Source organism: Scheffersomyces xylosifermentans, assembly GCF_036884685.1.
Source record: "Scheffersomyces xylosifermentans strain CBS 12540 chromosome Unknown RJT20scaffold_6, whole genome shotgun sequence".
NCBI lineage: Eukaryota > Fungi > Ascomycota > Pichiomycetes > Serinales > Debaryomycetaceae > Scheffersomyces > Scheffersomyces xylosifermentans.
This window is the reverse complement of record NW_027042944.1, coordinates 83,978-103,454: the sequence shown is the minus strand read 5'-3', so window position 1 is coordinate 103,454 and position 19,477 is coordinate 83,978. Positions and strand designations below refer to the sequence as shown.

General features: G+C 40.6%; 8 protein-coding genes and 1 non-coding gene across 9 annotated transcripts; 5 read left to right on the top strand and 4 right to left on the bottom strand. All coding sequences in view use genetic code 12, as the record gives it.

Annotated features, from left to right (window-relative positions):
* Positions 1–961: 961 nt before the first annotated feature.
* On the bottom strand, positions 962–2,915 carry ASK1 (Ask1p). The gene has a single exon (XM_064917486.1). It carries the CDS (start codon positions 2,768–2,770, stop codon positions 1,040–1,042), a length of 1,731 nt encoding a protein of 576 aa, XP_064772880.1. The 5' UTR covers positions 2,771–2,915; the 3' UTR covers positions 962–1,039.
* Positions 2,916–2,984: 69 nt separating this feature from the next.
* Positions 2,985–3,584, top strand: RJT20DRAFT_129379 (uncharacterized protein). The gene has a single exon (XM_064917485.1). It carries the CDS (start codon positions 3,222–3,224, stop codon positions 3,489–3,491), a length of 270 nt encoding a protein of 89 aa, XP_064772879.1. The 5' UTR covers positions 2,985–3,221; the 3' UTR covers positions 3,492–3,584.
* Positions 3,585–3,908: 324 nt separating this feature from the next.
* RJT20DRAFT_129378 (uncharacterized protein) lies at positions 3,909–4,790 on the top strand. The gene has a single exon (XM_064917484.1). The coding sequence runs from the start codon at positions 4,024–4,026 to the stop codon at positions 4,708–4,710; it is 687 nt and encodes a 228-aa protein (XP_064772878.1). The 5' UTR covers positions 3,909–4,023; the 3' UTR covers positions 4,711–4,790.
* Positions 4,791–4,986: 196 nt separating this feature from the next.
* Positions 4,987–6,413, top strand: RJT20DRAFT_129377 (putative lipase). Its single transcript, XM_064917483.1, has one exon. It carries the CDS (start codon positions 5,068–5,070, stop codon positions 6,109–6,111), a length of 1,044 nt encoding a protein of 347 aa, XP_064772877.1. The 5' UTR covers positions 4,987–5,067; the 3' UTR covers positions 6,112–6,413.
* Positions 6,132–7,645, bottom strand: ARH2 (NADPH-adrenodoxin reductase; the record flags this gene model as incomplete). The annotated part of the gene is made up of 2 exons (XM_064918447.1): positions 6,132–7,573; positions 7,642–7,645. The coding sequence occupies 2 exons, from the start codon at positions 7,643–7,645 to the stop codon at positions 6,132–6,134; spliced, it is 1,446 nt and encodes a 481-aa protein (XP_064772876.1).
* Positions 7,646–8,835: 1,190 nt separating this feature from the next.
* Positions 8,836–8,907, top strand: RJT20DRAFT_t130. Its single transcript has one exon. It is a non-coding gene; the product is annotated as a tRNA-Asp (tRNA).
* Positions 8,908–10,005: 1,098 nt separating this feature from the next.
* Positions 10,006–11,661, top strand: AGP2 (Agp2p; the record flags this gene model as incomplete). The annotated part of the gene is made up of 1 exon (XM_064921712.1): positions 10,006–11,661. The coding sequence occupies one exon, from the start codon at positions 10,006–10,008 to the stop codon at positions 11,659–11,661; it is 1,656 nt and encodes a 551-aa protein (XP_064772875.1).
* A 167-nt stretch (positions 11,662–11,828) lies between these two features.
* On the bottom strand, positions 11,829–12,569 carry DAG7 (Dag7p; the record flags this gene model as incomplete). The annotated part of the gene is made up of 1 exon (XM_064918446.1): positions 11,829–12,569. One exon carries the CDS (start codon positions 12,567–12,569, stop codon positions 11,829–11,831), a length of 741 nt encoding a protein of 246 aa, XP_064772874.1.
* Positions 12,570–13,778: 1,209 nt separating this feature from the next.
* Positions 13,779–17,846, bottom strand: RJT20DRAFT_98107 (uncharacterized protein; the record flags this gene model as incomplete). The annotated part of the gene is made up of 3 exons (XM_064921702.1): positions 13,779–14,496; positions 14,536–17,521; positions 17,597–17,846. The coding sequence occupies 3 exons, from the start codon at positions 17,844–17,846 to the stop codon at positions 13,779–13,781; spliced, it is 3,954 nt and encodes a 1,317-aa protein (XP_064772873.1).
* Between the last annotated feature and the right edge of the window lie 1,631 nt (positions 17,847–19,477).

Below are 19,477 nucleotides of genomic sequence, written 5' to 3'. Positions count from 1 at the left end.
TTGTCAGCAAAGTAAGCAGAAATTGTAGTTAGAAGTTTACTAGTCACGTGAATGGTTCCTGAGTAATACTTTATCTCTCTGTAGTAATAGCTTACTATCTTGCAGCCAAAGTAATTGTAATTGTAAGCGAGTACATCGTACTCAGTGGAGGAAAGGAGGGATACCTAAGCAAAATCTGTTATATGTAACGATAACTCTGGTGAGTCTGGTCAGAATATGGACGACAATCTGATACGACTTATGGATGGAGGGGGACTTTTACTACAACATTACGAAATCTTAAAGAGGCGGTAAATGGGGGTTTTTGCACCCACCCAATTTTTGTTCTCTTTCCCTGGTTAGTATGTAATATGTAATATGGTTTATGTACCGTTATTCAGTATTCGGTCATAGGCACATTATTGTTTTTCAGGAATCATTAAGTATTCTTTAGAGCATTTTTTCCAATTTGTTCTCATTTATGGAATATAGTTACATCGTCAAACGTATTATGGATGGATTTTTTAGTTCATAATTGTTTGAGCCAATGAACAAGTAGTATTTTCTAATTACATGATCAGTTCGATGTTAAATCTTAAGCATATCTTCGTATTTTTCACTAATTACGACTAAAGTCTTCATATAGGGTAGGTATTCCTTGTATCCTTGAAGTAGATAGACTGGTATTAGTCTGTCTCCTTCTCTATATTCATACTCGTTGTAATATAATGCGTCTAATGGTGACTCTTCTGTATCATTTCTTCCGTATCTACTATTTCTAATATATATTGCATTTCATTTTTCACGATACCTATTAAAACTCTGTCTCTTTGATTGACATAGCATTTTTCATCCTTTATTATGATTTATTATGAATGATATGTTCGTAAAGTTTCACTATGATTGCAATCTCTGGAGCACATTGTATCCCTTAACTTTACACTCTACATATTCAAAAAATACAAATTATGAAATAATATTACAATCCTATAGTACATTTTCTAGTATACAACTTGTTATATCTTCATTATCTTACTTTATTGCAAAATCGAGTGTGATATTATAATCCAGTGATGTTTCTCCATCTCTCGCGCAAGGGTCCCAATTCGCTGGTGGAATTCTCCGTATGATCCTGAAGACTCGTATCTTCGTTGTTCCCAGAAACTTCCTTAAATATGTCATTTATATCTGTTGCACCCACCGCTACGTCTGTCCTCTCCCCCTTCTTTCCGGAAATTCTCGATACAACTTCTTCGAAAAGATGTGAGATTGATCTCGATTGAGAAACATTGGTGTTATCTCTGGATTTGTCGAGCTCCTGTTGCATGACCGAGTGATAAACCGTAGAACCAGCCGAGACGTTCTTATTGGTATCTAAGAAGACATTATCATTGTCGTCGACACTATCAAAGGGGCGTGATTTCTTTTTCTGGGCAGAGTCATGGTTTCCATCACTTTTTCTCTTGCCAGAAAGAACATCTGTAGTCAATTCGGGAACTGGGACATCTTCAAGACCCGCATCCACATCGAGACTTCCCGAGTCTAATGGGACATTTTGTAGGACTGGTCGCTGGAGGTCGCTAACATCAGCAATTTGTTCTCTTAGTTGTAGTGGCGTATTCCGGATACTTGCACTGCCACTAAGTCTTTCAACAAATTTAGGTGTCGTCGGGAATCGTTGTATTGTATTTTCATTGGACTTCGGTAACTTTCCATGAGATGTTGCGATTGGCGAGAATACCGAGTTAACAAGAATCGGTGAAAAAGATTCCCTTTCCTGTGCTTCCTTGCTACCTTTTTCATCGGAGGAATATGGCAAATTTCCGAGCTCCGACTGTAAAATAGGCGGCTCTGGAAGTGTTGGGGAGGAATTTATCAAGTCCCTAATCATTGAAGATCTACGTCTAACCTCATCCAAATCTCTGCTAGGGCCTGGAGTCACCGTGCGGACCTTCTTAGGAGATATCGAAACTCTGTGGTATGCATCTAAAGATTGTCTTATTGTCAGGATTTTGCTCGGAGATTGCGTCGATTTCGTAGTGGTTCCTTCGCTGCTTGTAAGTGTATGATTTAGCACTGGTGGAATCACCATTCCTATGCTGTCGCTTGGTTCGTACCTGGGTGCAATATGGTGTCTATTATATGAAGGTAATACAGATGGACGTTTATGAAACTGGGGCGTCGATGATTGGATCTGTTTACCTGGGGGTTGCTTCGTTTGTTCAGTTGACCAGGTTGGGGTTGAGTCTTCTACATGATTCTTGAGAATTGGCTTCTTGAAATGTGGGTTCTTGCCATGGTTATTATCATTATTCTTATTACTGCTGTTGATATCTTGACCGATTTCATTCTTATTCCTTTCGTCTTCCTTTCCCTCGCCGGTTTCCTTTCCATTATCATCATTTTCGACCTCTTCATCGTCATAATCGTTGAAAAGCAAGTTATTTCCCGTATTGGCCATAGTATTCACGTCAGTGCCCGTGTTGATAGGGTCTTCGTAACTGTTCAACTCCACATTGGCTGATTGCTCGAAGAAGTACTTCCAAAAACCGGCATTGTTCCACACTTTTTTGCTTTCAATTGAGTAGTCTTTGATTATTGGGATGAGACGGTCGTTGATGACCGCGTTTCCTCTCGAGATGTTCTTGTCGATCTCTTGTAGCACTAGTGTTGTTTCTTGTTCGAGTCGTTCGAGCTCTTCTCTGGCGTCTGAGTTAGAATCTTCATTATACGTCGAATTCATCGCCGATTTTCGCCGTGACGAGAGAGGTGCAATCGAGTATCTCTTCATTGCGGCGCTGTATATTTTATCTGGAGACTTTTCCCCTTCGTTTATCAACTGCAATGGCTTCCTCTTACCAAATACTCTTCATTAAACAATACCTTCTTCATCGGATTTAGTGGCTTTTAATGTTTTGTTTATCTGGTTAGGCGCGTTTTGCGGCATGGATGTATATATATAACTTTTACAGAGCACAGGAATATAAATATTCACGTGACTTCAGCACTTGTCAATTTGTTAGTGTTTTATTGCTAGAGACTCTCTGCAGTGAGGAACCGAGCAATGGCAAGTGATGAGAATGAAATATCCTATGAGTTGAGTGTAGAAGATACTTCGTAGTGTGATAGATACAAAGGTTAGAACACTTGATATTTCAGCAAAGAAGTTAAGAGAACAGATTCGCAGCGAACCTGAACTCCGTCTTCGTCAGTCGTCCAATCTTCACTAGCAACAAAAAGGAATGGGAAACGTGATGTCTGTATCGTTTGCTCCAGAGTGTACAGAGGCAAAGAACAAGTACGACGACTGCTTCAACAAGTGGTACACGGAGAAGTTCTTGCAAGGAAAGTCGCTTAACAACGAGTGTACCGAGTTTTGGGACACCTATATCACATGTGTGGACGTGGCCTTGGCTAAGCAGAAAATCAAGCCTATGTTGGACAAAGCCAGAGAGGACCAACCGTTCACAACGGAAGAGATTCGTAATAGCGCCGGAACACTGGAGAAGTGAGCCGGCCCATTTCATGATAAAAATAGATAAAGACTTTCTCTTTTACCCCTTGTATATAGCATGAATAGAGAATGAATAACGAAAATAAGTTAAGTTGATTATAGGCATTTTTGCAAGAACGCCTATCCAATGTCTTTGAAGTTACTGAGTAGTGAAAAACTTGGAAGAGATAAAACGTAGAGTCCATAGACAATGGCATGAATAATGTACAGAACGAAGTAATGTGTAAATATCTAACGAAAGATACAAATCTCTGGTCCTTTGACCTTTTTCCACCTTACCAATCCTACCAGACCAACTCCATTCCTATTTCCAACAGTCCCATACCATCCATATTAACACTGACAAGGTATACCTACCTTATATCTTTCCTGTACACAGTACCATCAATCCCATTAAACTAAAATTCAAGAAACCGTTAGCATGAAATATTAATCTTCTTCTAATGATCGTATTTTTTCCAAGTTTAACGAGTAAAATACTTGAATAGGTAGGTCTTCAACAATCTGGTAACCTGTAGAAATTTGTCACCATGCTTGTAGAAGAAATACCGAAGTCCGCCAATTCGAACAGCTCGACTATCTACTTTTCGTCTTCCATCAATCTCACAGCAAGATCGACTGTGGCAAGAGGAGGACAAGGACAAGAAGAAGATGGCAGTGGAGCCAGCAAAAAAGGACGTGCTAAAGTTAACTATAATGTCAACCTGTTAATGAACGCACAAACACAAGTAAATGACTCAAAAAATACGTCCGGTCCTCTCAAGTCGGCACAACAGGTTCAGCTTGAAAGAATTGTCAGCAAGCGACTCGTGGAATTGAATAAGGAGTCATCTTCAAGTACTTTCGAAATACCCAAGAATTTCAATTACAATAGCATTCATTTCAACGCCAGCAAGCATAACAAAAAGTCTCGGTCCGGTCAGACGCCCACGACAAAGAGAATTCTTTCCGCCCGCCGTAACTTGAATCTGTATTTCGAGGAGGAGAGAAACTTGATGTCCATAAATACGATTCTTGGCGTAAACTATCAGTTCATGGACTTTACTGAGGTCGCTTCCAAGTCAAAAAAGCCAAAAGTCGACAAGATATACCGTCCTCGCTTACGCTTATGTTGTATCTGTGGTTCTAAGTCTAACTATTCGAGATGCTATCTCTGTGGTTTGTTTTACTGCAGTGTTCAATGTAACCATCTTCATGCTGAACTGAGATGCACATAATCCTGTAATCTACTACTCATTTTCCATATTTGTATAGACAATATTTAGCATCTAATAACGATTAATGAAATATAAGCATATCATAATTCCGCTTTATGCGAAGCGCTTTTTAATTTCCCTTTTGGTGAATTGTTGCAATATGTTTTCTGGTATGTTTTGGCAGCCATATCATAAATGTTTCCGATGGAAGGTATAGTATCTTGTTATGCCTAGTTCTTAAACATAGTCTAGCATATCAAAAATCATTTGTTTATAAAGTCTTTAAGCTATGGCATGCTCGTTCATTAAATTCAAAACAGTTTGCTTTATTTAATGCTGCAAATACAGTTGCAACTTTCTTTTAACTAATTCAGCAAGATGCTCATGAACTTGAGAGTACTTACAAGCATTGTCTTGACCCTTTTCTCATTTGGAACTCCAACAAGGAGTGCACCAGTGGAGTCAGCTGGAGTCGGAGCCAATGACTATAACAAGCTTGTTGACTATGCCCACTTGACATCCTTTGCATACTGCTTAAAGAGAGGTTTGACTAAGGGTAAACTTGGAAGCACGGCGAATTGTCCTCTGAAGGTATGCAAAGAAGATAGATACGCTAAAGTAGATATTTGGGAAGTCTTCAACTTTAATGATTGGGGAGAAGTTGGTTCGGGTTATATTGCAGTAGACCACGATACAGAGAGAATTTTATTAGTCTTCAGGGGGACTGCTTCTACCAGGGATTGGTTCAGTGATATGGATTTCAAGCTTGTACCCTATAAACCGCTTGTATATTCTGGTAAATTTACTAAAGAATCCAAGAAGTTTGTGGCTTGTGACGACTGTAAGGTTCATAGAGGATTCTACAACTTCTTGAAGAAAAACTGTGGGGGAGTTTTAAACAAAGTAAGTGCTGTCAAGAAAGCACATCCAACATACCAATTAGTCTTGTCTGGGCATTCTCTTGGAGCCGCTTTGGCACTCTTAAGTGGCATTGAGTTCAACTTGATGGGATATCAGCCTCTTATTATCACATACGCTGGATCCAAGGTCGGGAATGGTAATTTCGTAGACTTTACCAACAGATTGATGGACAATTACACGAATAAGTTAGCGATTTCATCGAGCAATGATTTTAAAAGTGGATATGTTAGAGTGGTACACAAGTTGGATATTGTTCCTAGCTTGCCACCGCTGCCTCTATTCAAGCATGGCGGTTTCGAATACTACATTGATAAGAGGTCTTTGCCTCACACACCTTCTGATATTGAGAGAAGAGGAGATGACTTTAGTACCTTTAACACTAAAAGAGAACCAAAAAAGCCTAGTTTAAGTAAGTTATGGCCAGACTCAATGGGAAAGTACGAACACACTCATTACTTTATCAAAATTACTGGATGTGATTCCGAATTGAAAGACTCATGAAGAGCGTATAATCAATATATTTATTTACATGCAATTTTAATCATTTCGTTAGCGTTACAAACCTTGAACCTTGACTTTCCTTCTCTCTGGCCCTTTTCCAATTCGTAAGCATTAAGCTTTTCCCAATTTTCCCACTCGATAACTGTTTTGTGTTTAAGCAACTCCGTAATGTCGCTGCCTGAGGATTCCAATTGAATTCCGTTGGAAAGATCCTCAAGAATCCTGTCGGCAGTATCAAAGGAGTCCATCATTGTAGTAGCAATAACTCCTTTGGGCCCGTTTTTTATCCACCCTGAGGTATACCAACCTTTCTTGAATACGGCATTATGATCCTCCTCGCCCTTCGACTCCACTGACAATATCCTGCCAGACTTATTTAAAAGTCTGTTCTTATCAAATAAGATACCGTTTTCTTCGAACCCTTTTAAGGGGGACCCTTTGTAGCCGATAGATAAGATAACCAATTCATTCTTTATGACTTCTTTCTGAGCCGTTGCCTTCACTTTGGTTGCTTTCGCCAAGGGATCATGTACTAGTTCATTTATTACGAATTCAGTAGAAGATAGCAACCTAGAGTCTACCGGATTTGGAGCAAATTTTTGTGGACTTCTCAAATAGCGTAAGGACCACGTCTTGCCATTCTCTTTGACATCAGCTGAAGCTTTTGAATATTTTTCGATGATGGAGACTTTCCTCTTGTCGACTCGTCCAAGTTTAGAGACATCAAGAGACTCGAATTCCTCTTTGTCAAGAGGAATAAAATTGACATTATTGTCCTTGGAAAGCTCAAAAAGTTCTCTGATTTCTTTGTTTGAAAAAGCTGATTCAAGCAAACCTCTTCTAGCTACGATGTTCACATTCTTAACTGTGCTTGTTTTCAAAACTTCAAGTGCTTCCACCGAAATGTCAGTTTTTGCCCAGTGACTGGATGGATCTGCCAATAAAATACGTGCAACATCTAGAGCAACATTTCCATTTCCTATTATAGTTACGTCTTCTATTTTGTCGAGCGGTGGGGGCACAAATTTATTGTCTTCCTTGTAGTAATCAGGATGGCCATTGTACCAGTTGACAAATTGCCTGGCGGCGACCACGCCATTGAACTCGGTGCCCGGCACGTTCAATTCGTTATCTGCTGAGGTACTTCCGTAAGACAATACAATTGAATTGTAATAGGACTCTAACTGTTTTAACGAGATATCTTCTCCTATGTTTACATTGCCAAAGAATCTGACTCTATGCCTCCTGCTGTTTTCCTGTTCTCCCGAGTAGGTCTTCATTGCATCATCAAGGTATTCCTCACAATTCTTCACTTCTGGATGGTCTGGAGCGACACCATATCTACTCAATCCGTATGGAGTAGGAAGCCTCTCAAAAAAGTCCAAGTTAATACGAACTGAATCGGAAGACTTGTTAAGTAGATGATGAGCGGTATAGAAACCAGCTGGGCCGGTTCCGACAACTGCAATATTGTATGTAGTCGGTTTGGTGTTTAATCTTACAGCCGACAATGAAAACGCTCTCACGCACACATTGGCGTATCTACTCAATGAAATATCCTGTAATATTCGTGTTTTAATCATCACTATTATACATTAAAATAGAAAGAAAGAACGAAGGAAAGAGCAAAAGAAAGAACAAAAGAATAATCATAAATACTTCTTGATCTCGTATAGTGAAAAGTTGAAAGTTTCTGGTGAGAGCTCGGAAAATATTCGGACTCAGTCGCAGAATCCCGAATGGTAATGGAACATTGAACAGGAACTGAGTTTTGATAGCTGGCATACAGAGGAGTGGCAGAGTTTTGTATGTATGTATGTATGTATGTATATACTGCTAATATGACTTCTTTAATTGTAAAGGAAGTAACTATTATCTATTTTACAAATAGCAAGAAGATTGTTAAATGAGTAGTAATTCATTTAAATTTCATGCATATTTTCGAAAAAATATGTCATTTTGTTACAAAAGTGAAGAGATAATGAGGAAATGTTGTACATTTGATCAGTAAATGAGTTATATATGAAAGATCTATCTTAGATTGTGCTTGAATAGTTTTACCTGTTGTGAAATACGAAGCACCAAATCAAGTAGTCTAGTATAACATCCCCCAGATGGAAACTGTGGAAAGAGCTTACCCAGCAATGTCCCTTATCAAGCCTCTCCTACTAAGAACTTGAAACTATATAGGCATATGGAGTCCCCAACTAGTTGACATGATCATTTCTTGGCAACTCTTCTTTCTCTTCTCTTGGTTACTGAAACTTTGACACTTTCGGACTTTCCCTGTAATTGTTCTATGTACTTGTGAAGCTCTTTGATTTCCTTCTTCTTAAAGGTCGAAGAGAGGGAGGTTAAGAAGTAAACCGTTAACAACTTCCATTTGCCCACTACCGATTCCGTTGTTAAAATAGAATAGCCTAGGAAAGAGATAGTTATTATTAATAGTATAAGTTGCTGAAAGTCGTTCATTTTAATTCCAAGAACATCCAACAGCACCGAAACATTTTAAAGCTATAACATTTTCTATATATACTTCAATTGCTGACACGTATGGAAGGAAGGTTCGCTTAATCGAGTGGCTCTACTGCAAAATTGGCATTACTGCAAATATTGATAGCCACATATGACAATATGCAGTCCATTAAGATTATCGCACGTGACAAATAGCACGTGAAAATCAATGAATTTGACAAAGGAAGAAAAATAGTCATCAACAAATCTTCCGTGATAGTTTAGTGGCTAGAATTACCGCTTGTCGCGTGGTAGACCGGGGTTCAATTCCCCGTCGCGGAGTATTTTTTTTAAACTTTGTTCTATTTCTTATCTCTAGCGAAGATCAACATATTTGATAAAAAATTTGATAAAAAATAACTGATAACTGCAAAGCTCAAGCAGCTTTTTATGTACTGGACTAATGAAGATAACAGCCCCAACGCCTTATCAAAAGCCATTGTTTATCTAATAAAGAGAGGAAAGCATGAACAGATAGAGTTATATTTGGCAGGATATGATGCTAAATTTAAAAGTTTTATGGTGCCTACGATGCCTTCCAAAATTGTGAAAAAAGTCCCCGCTCTTACCGATTTATTTGGAAGAAGTGAATGTCTTCCACCACAAATCGGTGCAATTATAATTAGTACCAGGTTGAATGTGGAGAAATAGGTCATCGAGGCGAATATTTGGGTGATCTTTGCACTCAAACAAGAACAACGGCACATTTCTCAATAAAACTAATTCTGGAGTACCTGGTTTCGACTGGCATTCGTGACTAGAAATACGCCGCGTTTAGTTTCACGGAATTCGTACCGGTGACGTCTCTGAACTGAATTGCTTGGAGAGAATTGCCTTACGATACCAAAGTTGGCTGTCTGCCAAGGTGTCATGAGTATATCCGACCACTTCTCACGCTCAAGCATAATCTTCCAGGACTTAATTCTGAAGTACGATTTCTTGGCCATGTCTCAGGTGTTCTTCGTGTAAATTGAAGTATTAAAAAGGCTAGAAGAACGCTGAAATAGGTCCCCACTTAACTATTACGTCATATGTACAATAATGCACTTTTTGTACTGCTTTTCCGCTTTAAAAATTTTCAAAAATAGTCTGAAGCCTGCACACCACTTATGCACCTTATAAGATATGCTTTGTTCTTCTAAATACTATATATATTAACTATTACCTTTCGATGTTTTTGTGATGCCCACTCCAGATGAAAATATTCCAGAAGGGTTTTAACTTAGAAAGAAGTACCTTTGTTTTCTGTGGAAATTCCTGGTCTATTTCCTTTGAAACTAGAGGTGTTACTTTTTTGCAACAATTTGCGCCAACATGACGAACTTAGTATTCCCGGATATTGACCAAGAAATCGTAAAAGAGGCTCAAAATACCGAGAAGATGGGGGTATTGTCTGAGAATCTCGATAACATTTCTTCTAACTCTTTCATTTCCACTTCACCTGAACTGATAGAGAAAAAAGAAACAACACATAGAAGGCTTTATAGTAGGCATGTACAGTTGATTGCTATTGGAGGCTCAATCGGTACCGGGCTCTTTGTAACAATTGGAAGCTCTGGCCTCGTCAATGGAGGACCCTTAGGATTATTATTGAGTTACACACTATGGACTGGGATAATTCTAATGTTAACGACTGCAGTTGGAGAAATGGTGTCTTTCTTACCCGTGAATTCTCCTTTCTTAACTATGGCAGGAAGAGTTGTCGACCCAGCTTTCGAATGCGCCTTTTCAATCAACTTTTGGCTTATGGAGAGTTTGTATATTCCCTTTGAAATAACGGCTGTTAATGGTATGATCCACTTCTGGAGAGATGATTATTCTCCAGCAATCACCTTATGCATCCAGATTGTCATATACGGTGTTATCAATGTGTTCGCAGTAAGATTGTACGGTGAATCAGAATTTTGGTTATCTATTGGAAAGTTAATACTATGCATTGGTCTATTATTTTTCACAGTTGTTACTATGTGTGGAGGAAATCCTAAGGGCGATGCCTTTGGATTCAGGCATTGGAATGTTGAGGGAGGACCCATGGCCACGTATCTTACTACTGGAGCACTAGGTCGTTTCCAAGCATTTTTGGCAGCATTACGTTTTTCAGCTTGTTTTACTGTTGTTGGGCCAGAGTACATGTCTATGGTAGCTGGTGAAGCGATCAACCCAAGAAAGACTATGCCCACTGCTTTTAAGACGGTGTTGTACAGACTAGCCATATTTTACATTGGAGGAGCCATCTCAGTGACAATTTTGATTGCTTATAATGATCCAAAGTATGTAGCTTTGACAGCCGACACTTCAAACACTGCATCCTCGCCATATGTTGTAGCTATGCAAAATTTACAGATAAAAGTATTGCCTCACATAGTGAATGCTTTGGTCTTATCTGCAGCATTCTCAGCTGGAAATTCTTATACATACTGCTCTTCCAGAGCCTTGTATGGTCTAGCTAGAAGAGGGTTTGTTCCTAAGATTTTCAGCTGGTGTAACAAACATGGTGTTCCAATTTATGCTGTTGCCGTATCAATCTGTTTCTCCTTTTTATCACTTTTGCAATTAGGATCGTCAGGAACCAAAGTATTGAACTACATGGTCAGCTTATGCACTGGATCCCAGTTGTTGAATTACGGTTTCATGAGTATCACGTATATTCGATTTTACGGAGCATGTCAAGCTCAAGGTATTGACAGAAGAACTTTTCCTTACAAATCATGGTTCCAACCGTACTCTATTTACATTGCGTCCTTCTTCATATGGTGCGTTATTGGTATTTTGGGATACGAGGTATTCATGCCAGGAAGTTGGTCGGTTGACTCATTTTTGTACAATTATGTTATGATCTTCGTCTCGCTTGCAGCATTCATTTTCTGGAAATTATTGAAGAGAACTAAGTTTATCAAACCAAGTGAAGCAGACTTGTATTCTGGAATCGAAGAAATCGAGGAACATGAATATGAGTACTATGCTGAAATTGAAGCTCAGCAGAATGATGAATCAGCCAAAGGAAAGTTTAGAACTGCTTTAAATTGGATATTATAAATACGAGTACTTGCGTTGTATAAATATAGTAATTAATGGGATATTGCAATAGCTGCAAAAAACCAGTAGCAACCTGCATATAACCACACTCTCTACACTCTCTACAATAAGTAAGCCAAACTTTTCATGAAATTTAATAAATACAAACGCCATTTTCCATAACCTAACTAAACCCATTCCCAAGTAATATTGATTCTTCCAAGGTCTGCATCTGCCAATTGGTCAAAAGCACTTGGAGAGAAATCCAAGTCGTTGTATTTACAGCCTTCACATCTATCAGTGACAGCAATCTCAACGGACTTGCCTTGGTAAAATGCCCTAATTTTTTTACCACATAATGGATTGTGGTTAGGGTTGCCATCAATATTATGAGCATCGTAAAGTTCGTGAGAAATGGCAGCAATGTAGTCGGTATCAGTGTTCACGATTCCACAAGCGCCCAATCCAGTATCATAGAAAGTACCCTGACCAGAGAAGATTTCTCCAGTGGCAGAAGGTGTGGCACTTGTAGTTGTAGGAGCTTGGGGCACGACGGTAGTGGCTGCAACTGGTCCTAAGGTGGTTTCAACCTTAGGAGCTGCAAGAGGGGTTTCGGTAGTTGCTACAGCAGCAAGGGAGGTTTCAATAGCAGTAGTTGCAGCAACAGAAGTAGTGGAAGCAGGTCCTTCGAGATACGAGGCGATTCCATTGAAAAGCTTTCCAAAAAGACCAACAGAGGTAGTTTTGGCAGCGGCATCCTCAACAGGAGTAGCAGCAACTGCAGCAGCAGTAGTAGCAGGTCCAGCATTAGCTCCAGTAGGAGCTGGTACTATGACGGTGGTATACTCAGTGACGTAGACAGTATGAATCGCAGGGAGAGCGAGGGTGTTGGACACCAATAAGGAAAGTAAGGTGATTTGAACTCTCATGTTAACTGAGTTTTCTGTGAAATTTAAAGGAGTGACTTAGTGAGAAAAGAGAGGCACAGACTGATCAGACTGATTAAAAAGGAATGTAAGAGTTTTTAGAAACTATATAAGAGACAGCTGATGAGGTTCTACTAGACAGAAGCGGTAATGAAACCTGGTGGAAATGAAGTCTTATATATCCTGTTCTGGTAACAACTTTTTAGCACCCAACGTCAACCCCCCTCTCGCTAAAAAATTTCCGGCTTCCCTAACTTCCTTAAGTTACAAGGTGAAATCCACGGCGCTAAGCCATTGCAATGTATCTCTAACTCGCAACCAACGCTGGCTCACGCGTGGGGCGACAGGACTCTGCAACACCACTCATACAATAAGGCATTCAAAGGACAGATCAGTCCGGTATGAGGATTCTCATAACCGCTGTATTAGCTAATTTTTCACAGGAAGGGGGAAGACATCTTCGCAACCACGCGTGGTACCATTAGTGCCTGTGTTTCAGATCGTTCTGGACCGTTTTGATCATTTTCTGGCCCATATGGATTTCACCAGAGGTGCTTTGCCTTACATCGAAAGTGGTTCGAATTTCGTGCACGATGATCTAGCCAAGGTGGCAGAAAATATAGGTGGAACGTTTTGGTGATTTTGCATGATATCACAAGTGAAATTAGCACTTGTTTCATGGCAAGACAGTGACCCCCAGACAATACGTAGTTACAATACTGGACAATAAGCCTAGTCGTCCTCCTCCTCGAGGCAAATCACTGACATTGCAAACCCTCCTGAATTGCTAAGAGTGGGCAAAGCAAAGCTGCCATGCATATAATCATACCTAAAGTAGTTTAGATGCAATTTCCCAATTAGGAAAAGATCAAGATCTACATGATCTGGTTCTCACGTGATATTACTACATGGATGCAAGAGCTATTCGTACAATAGTTTATATTTTACGATTACTTATGTATAGCAACGTATTATTGTATATGTTGTTATTTGACAAAGTCTTTTTTATGCTAGTATGTAAATGCATTATGCGAATGTATGTGATATTGGTTCAGATAGATCTCAGGCGGACTAGTGAATATATCATCATGCTTTTGACACTTGTATTAGTCGATTATTAATGTATCCCAGGGGTAAGAAAACGGCAAACTTTCGGAAATTCTTTTAATTTTGTTATCGCGGATGGGTATGTGGACATGAAAGACTCTCTCATCAGTCAATACACTCACTTGGGAACAACGACTCAAGCTGGCTGAATAACCAGCGACTTTGGAAACTCGTCAAGCCAATAGTCTTAGCTCTCAATCGCATATTTCTATCATCGGTAATAAGAATACAGTACTGGAAGAACTTGGATGCTTTCGAGCTGAGGTATATAGGTTCAGCAGGTTTGTATGCCAATCCACTATCATCTTCACTGCTTCTTCCGCGGTGTTGCGATAACTGGATGTTCATACCTCTCATAAGTTTCTTTCCAAGCACATCGTGTTCATTGACCGAGTTCAAAATAGTTTCATCAACACTGGATCTCCAGTTGGAATTATTTTCAAACTCAGTTGTCTCATTTATATCAGACGCTACAGTTCCATCGAATCTGAGGGGAAGAATCTCCTTGGCTAAGTAAAGCTCTCTTATAATGATGACTGAGCGTGTTGCAGCATCAGCAATAGTGGCTTCTGTAGACTTTCTCAAAGCTCGTAATTCTTGAAAAACAATAAGGGGTATCAGAATCTTGAAGACACCATTTCTAACACATTTGAATACCCTACCACAATGCTTGAGCCAAATATTAGTGTCCAAGGTGATGTGTGTAACATTTGTGTCCATTCTGTCACCAAGATTTCCATCAATGGAAGCCCTATCTGAGTCGGCTGCTATGTCACTCATAGGGTCAGAAGCACCCATTACATTGTAAAAGTCATTCAACAGTCTTTGCTGAAGCAAAGTTTGTTGATTTAAATGTTGGAACTGTTGGCTCTGGAGCTGTTGTTGACTTAATTGTTGATTCTGAAGTTGTTGCTGGAAATTCATTTTGTGAGCCTGTTCATATTGATCTTCGAATTCGGCGCCTGCAAAGTCGCCTGCTTCAATGTCGTCCATTTCTCCTAAATTACCCATTTCTTGACCTAATTCCAAATTGTCTGGATTATAATCTCCACTGTATCCTCCAAACCATAATGAGTCCTTCTGCTCACAAGTAAGTCCATCACCTCCTCTGTTGGCTAAGTTCTCAAGTGAAATAGCCTGAAGAAAGTTATTCTGGATAAAACGACCATCGCTCAAAAGAAACTCTTCCATATAAGCATATGGGTCATTTTGTCTATTTTCAGAAGTAGGAACGGATGAATCGGTGGTGTTGTAAGCAGTCTCATCGAACTTGAATTCATCCGCTGTCCGAATTAAGCCAAAATCACTATACTTTTCCGCAATTACTCGAGCCAAAAGTACGATTCTGACAATTCTCTCGTCATTCTCGCTTTCCATTGTGTTCCTTGACTTAGCATCTGAATCCGAAGTAGTGGTAACAACAGGGTAGGTTCCACAAGCAGGAAGGTCGAAGAGGTTATTGTTTCTTACTCCAGCTGACTCTACGTCATTGTAGTCTGTTTTTTCGGAAATGCAGTCAAACCAGAGAGTTCCCCAGCATTTCCAGACCTCAGGAAGAAACTCATTTTCGTTGAAATGCTGGACATAATCACCAAGAAGGATGTACTGTGTTGCCAAATCCCTCAAGCGTGGGCTATTCTTCACATGCGAGAGAAGTGCATTTAAGTAATTAATAAGCAGTTCCCATGGGAAGAGCTTCTTGAATAGCCAACCAAACATTGGAGCTGATTTTGGAAAGCGGGACTTGGCCTCTCCAACAGATATAAGGAAATAAAGCCAGACAATTACATGTCCCGTTGAAGCTTGCTTAGGACCAACTAGATAATGATTGAGGATTCGAATAGATAGCTCGAGAACCGACTTGTTGATGAATTGTAGGCAGTAGAACCAATCGTTGGATGAAAGATCTGTAGCAGTGACTGTTTGACCATCTACGCCACCAGAAGTTGCAGATGTTCCCAATGGCGTACCACTCGAGACAACATTTCCAGCCAAGGCGTTGCTAATACTACTTGGATTATCTTCAACTTGCAGTGAAGTCCTAGACTTTCTCTTTCTGTCTTTCTTATCTTTTCTTTCCTTGAGAGCTTCTGGTAGTTGGAAGAGCTTTGCAAAAGGATTCCTGGCATCACCAAAACCTACTAAATGGTTGATATTTGCTATGGCAAAGAGTGATCCCTTGTTAAACCAAAAATTCATCTTCTCTATAGTGTTGGTGGCTGAAGGCTGATGTTGTTGAAGTTGCAGCTGCAGCTGCAGCAAGTAATATGGATGGTGTGGATCATTGATGGAGGTTACCCCGGAAGGTGTGTACAACTCTCTAGTAAAGAAATTATAGCCATTAGAATCAGAGCCAAACGTTAAACCATATCTAGTGACGAGGTCCATTCCATATTGAAGTTGGCTTCCTTGAATGCTGTCAGGTGCAGCATCACTATTGCTACCACCGTTATTGGCACTGTTGTTGTTGACACTACTACCGTGGATACTAAGCAAAACTTTGTGGATCTTAATGAAGTCAATGATTGGAAGCTCGAGTAAAGAGAGAATGTTTCTCTGCGTACATATGTTTTCCACAACAAGTCTCAAGTAGTGCTGAGTAGGGACGAAAGGATCTCTACAGATAACAGATTTTCCTATATTGACTAAAGCATCCAAATTATCTTGTTGAACTGTGCACATGTGGTAGTATATCTTTCCATGACCATAGAATGTTCTCATTGCCAGGGCATACCAATACTCAGCACTGATCTTCCAATCGATAAACTTTGATGCATAGAGAGCTATAGCCATTCTTGATAAGTCGCCTAGTTTCTCCAGCCACCAACCCTCCATTTCTAATACAGGATCTGTAAGGTTCAGAATTATGTTAAAACAGTGCAGAATGAAGCACAGGCAAATTTCGTGATCCTGAAAAATGCCCATGATGTTTTTAAGTACTTCAAGAAATCCCACGATACCGTAAACCCACATTCTTCTTGGTATCTTGTAGAGTTCCACGATGTTCTTGCCAGTCTTGAACTGAGTTTGGTTGGAAGAAGGTTTCAATGCAGTTACGAGAAAATCGTAGTAGTTGTCAAGAAGTGTAATATTATGATGATAGACAGTCCAGAGATCGTTCAGGAGTTCTGACGTCCTGGAAGCTGAAGAAGATGGATTCGATGCATTAATATTAGAGGATAAGGACGACGAGAGCTGATTTTGTTGCTGCTGTTGATTGAGAAGAGGTGCGTTTCCATATACTAAACTGTTATTGTTGTTATTGGATGTGATTTGGTTGATCTTGATGGTTATCTCGATACAATTCTTTTGGACAATTTCTTCAAAGTTTACGATGTTCTTATATGTTTCTTTGAGTTTATTAGCAAGCTGCTGCTCTTCGTCGGACATGGTTCTCTGCGATTGATCCGTTTGCTGCTGAGATGAGGCATTTTGAATTTGTTGATTCTGATTGTGATGAGATTGCGCTTGGTTCTGACTTTTATGGGGTTGGCTTTCCAATTGGCTCTGATGGCCCAACTGCTGCTGCAGTTGTTGATTTTGTTGGTTTTGTTGCGCTTGCTGTTCATCCATTGGATTCGAATCAGACAGATCGGAATGAACTTGAGCAGAAACATGAGATAATGGATTGGCTGTAGGAGAAGATGGAACCTCGTATGCAGATGGAGTGGGAGTTTTCATGTGGATATTATTATTACTTGGATATGCGTTATTATTGGAGCTATTGGCGCTAATCTGCTGTTGTTGGAGAAGGTTTCTTCTAACACTGTTTCTAATCAAAGGTGAGTTAGCGTATCGGGAGGAAGCAGTAGCGGCATTGGCCAAAGCGGGTGATGAGTTAGGATTAGCTTCTGAGCTACCTATACCAGCGATTACGCTAGAATTACCTATACCGCCCTGAGGGATATTGTTATTATTGCCACTACTGTTGTTTCCATTGCCTCCATTGGAGTTGTTACCGTACGCGTATTCCATGGTCACTTGGTTGGGAGTTCTTTTGTTTGAGTTGCCGATCATATAGCTGGATAGGCTGTTCTGGCGTTTCTGAGACTGCGGTGTTCCATGGATACCGCTGTGGGGGATGCTGGCGGTGTTGTTGGCAGTCTGCGATTGTGATACACTGGTGCTATGTATATCAAAGTTGGGGTTGCCTGTGCTGGAGTTGTGGTTCATGACAGAATGGGCCTGGCAATGCCGACGGTGCGCAGTAGGGCTTCGGGAGACACTGGGATGCTGGTGCAACGACTCACGACTGGCGATGCGACGGATAAGGCCTGCTAGCTGGGGATAAACCACATCGGATGTTGGTTGTAAGGATTTGGAGGCCAACGTTTGATTTCGAGTGGTAGAGGATTTGGCCATGGTGCACGACCAGAGCCCTCCGATTTGGGTGTGTTTTCTTTTGTGGGAGGGAGAGGTGTGAGGAAGTGAGGAAAACGACTTGGAAGTGAGGGAATGGCAGTGAGGAAGTAGGAGGAATGAGTGAGCAAAAGTGAGGGAAGAGTGAGGAAGTGAGATGGAACTGTGAAGGAAGACGGAGGAAAGTGCGATTATTACGAGGGAAATGGGAGAAAAAATCGTGACGGCGCGGTGGAAGGAGGGCAAGAATTGGGAGGGATTGAGGTGCGATTGGCGAGTAATTAGAAGGAATTAGGCATTGATTTGGCAGCGATTAGGGAGCTGCCAGTGGAAGGTGGGGCGAAACAGTGGTTTTATGTAAAAAGTGATGATTATGAAAAATAGAACAACAGGCAAGTTGGCAGGGGGGGCTTCGGGTCGGAGCGAAATGGATGTTGTTAGGTTGCAATGGCCATACTATGGAGTTTTCCCGTGGAATGAGGCTATTTTGGTGCGGTTTCAAGGGTTGTAGGGGTGATTGGAATGGGCCTTGATGGGCACTGTATGACGGTTTGGTGACGTAGTTTGCCTGTGTTTTTTTGCAGGTGTGAGTCTCACCAATGTTTAATGCGCTTTGGTGCGACGACCGCAGCGCGCGGATCGGGGTACCGTGGCGGAGGCAAGAAGGAATTGGTGAGTTGATGGCATCGTAGCGGGAACAGGACGCCGCGCCAGGGCGATAGTTAGCGACAGATTCCAAGACAAAAACCCGCGACAATTACGGGGTTTTGATAGGTAAAACATATGGGAATGAGTCAGGCGACAAGAAAAACTGCGGTCACGTGAAAAGAGAAAACAGCGGAAATACGGCAGCCAGAGAATGGAGGTTTGGGTTTAGCCCGCAAGATTAATCCATGGGATCAACGGTAGGGTCGTGCTTACAAATGTTCCGAGGTGGATAGATTAACTTTGGGGCTTTTGCAGAGACGACAATATAGGAAGTATGTGTCCAGCCCGCTATCACCTGTCGAGCGTGACCCTGTCAAGAAACTTCCAGGTCGAAGTGAGACGAATGGCTGCCGTTGGGAGGGCGATGCACAAACCATGAGCTGCAAAGACGGCTCTTGGTACCGAAACAGGCAATCTTCCGGCGCTACCATACACTATAAGTGGGATAGAAGTTTAAGTAGGAAGGTTAGTAATTGAAGTATTAGTTTGTAAGAATGAAAATTGTCTATGTTATTAGGATAAGAGAAGCAGTAGAGATTAAAAGAATCTGGTTATGATCGGGACAAGAAAGAGTAGACATAACTTTGTGAAATTGGCAAATAACTCCAAGTAGTAATTTGAGTTCTCATCGTGATTATACCTTTCTCTGGTAATAATGAGCAGGTTCCTAATGGGTGCAATTACTAACTAATAACCGACTAACGGAACGTTACATTAGGAAACAGCCAAAATGAACA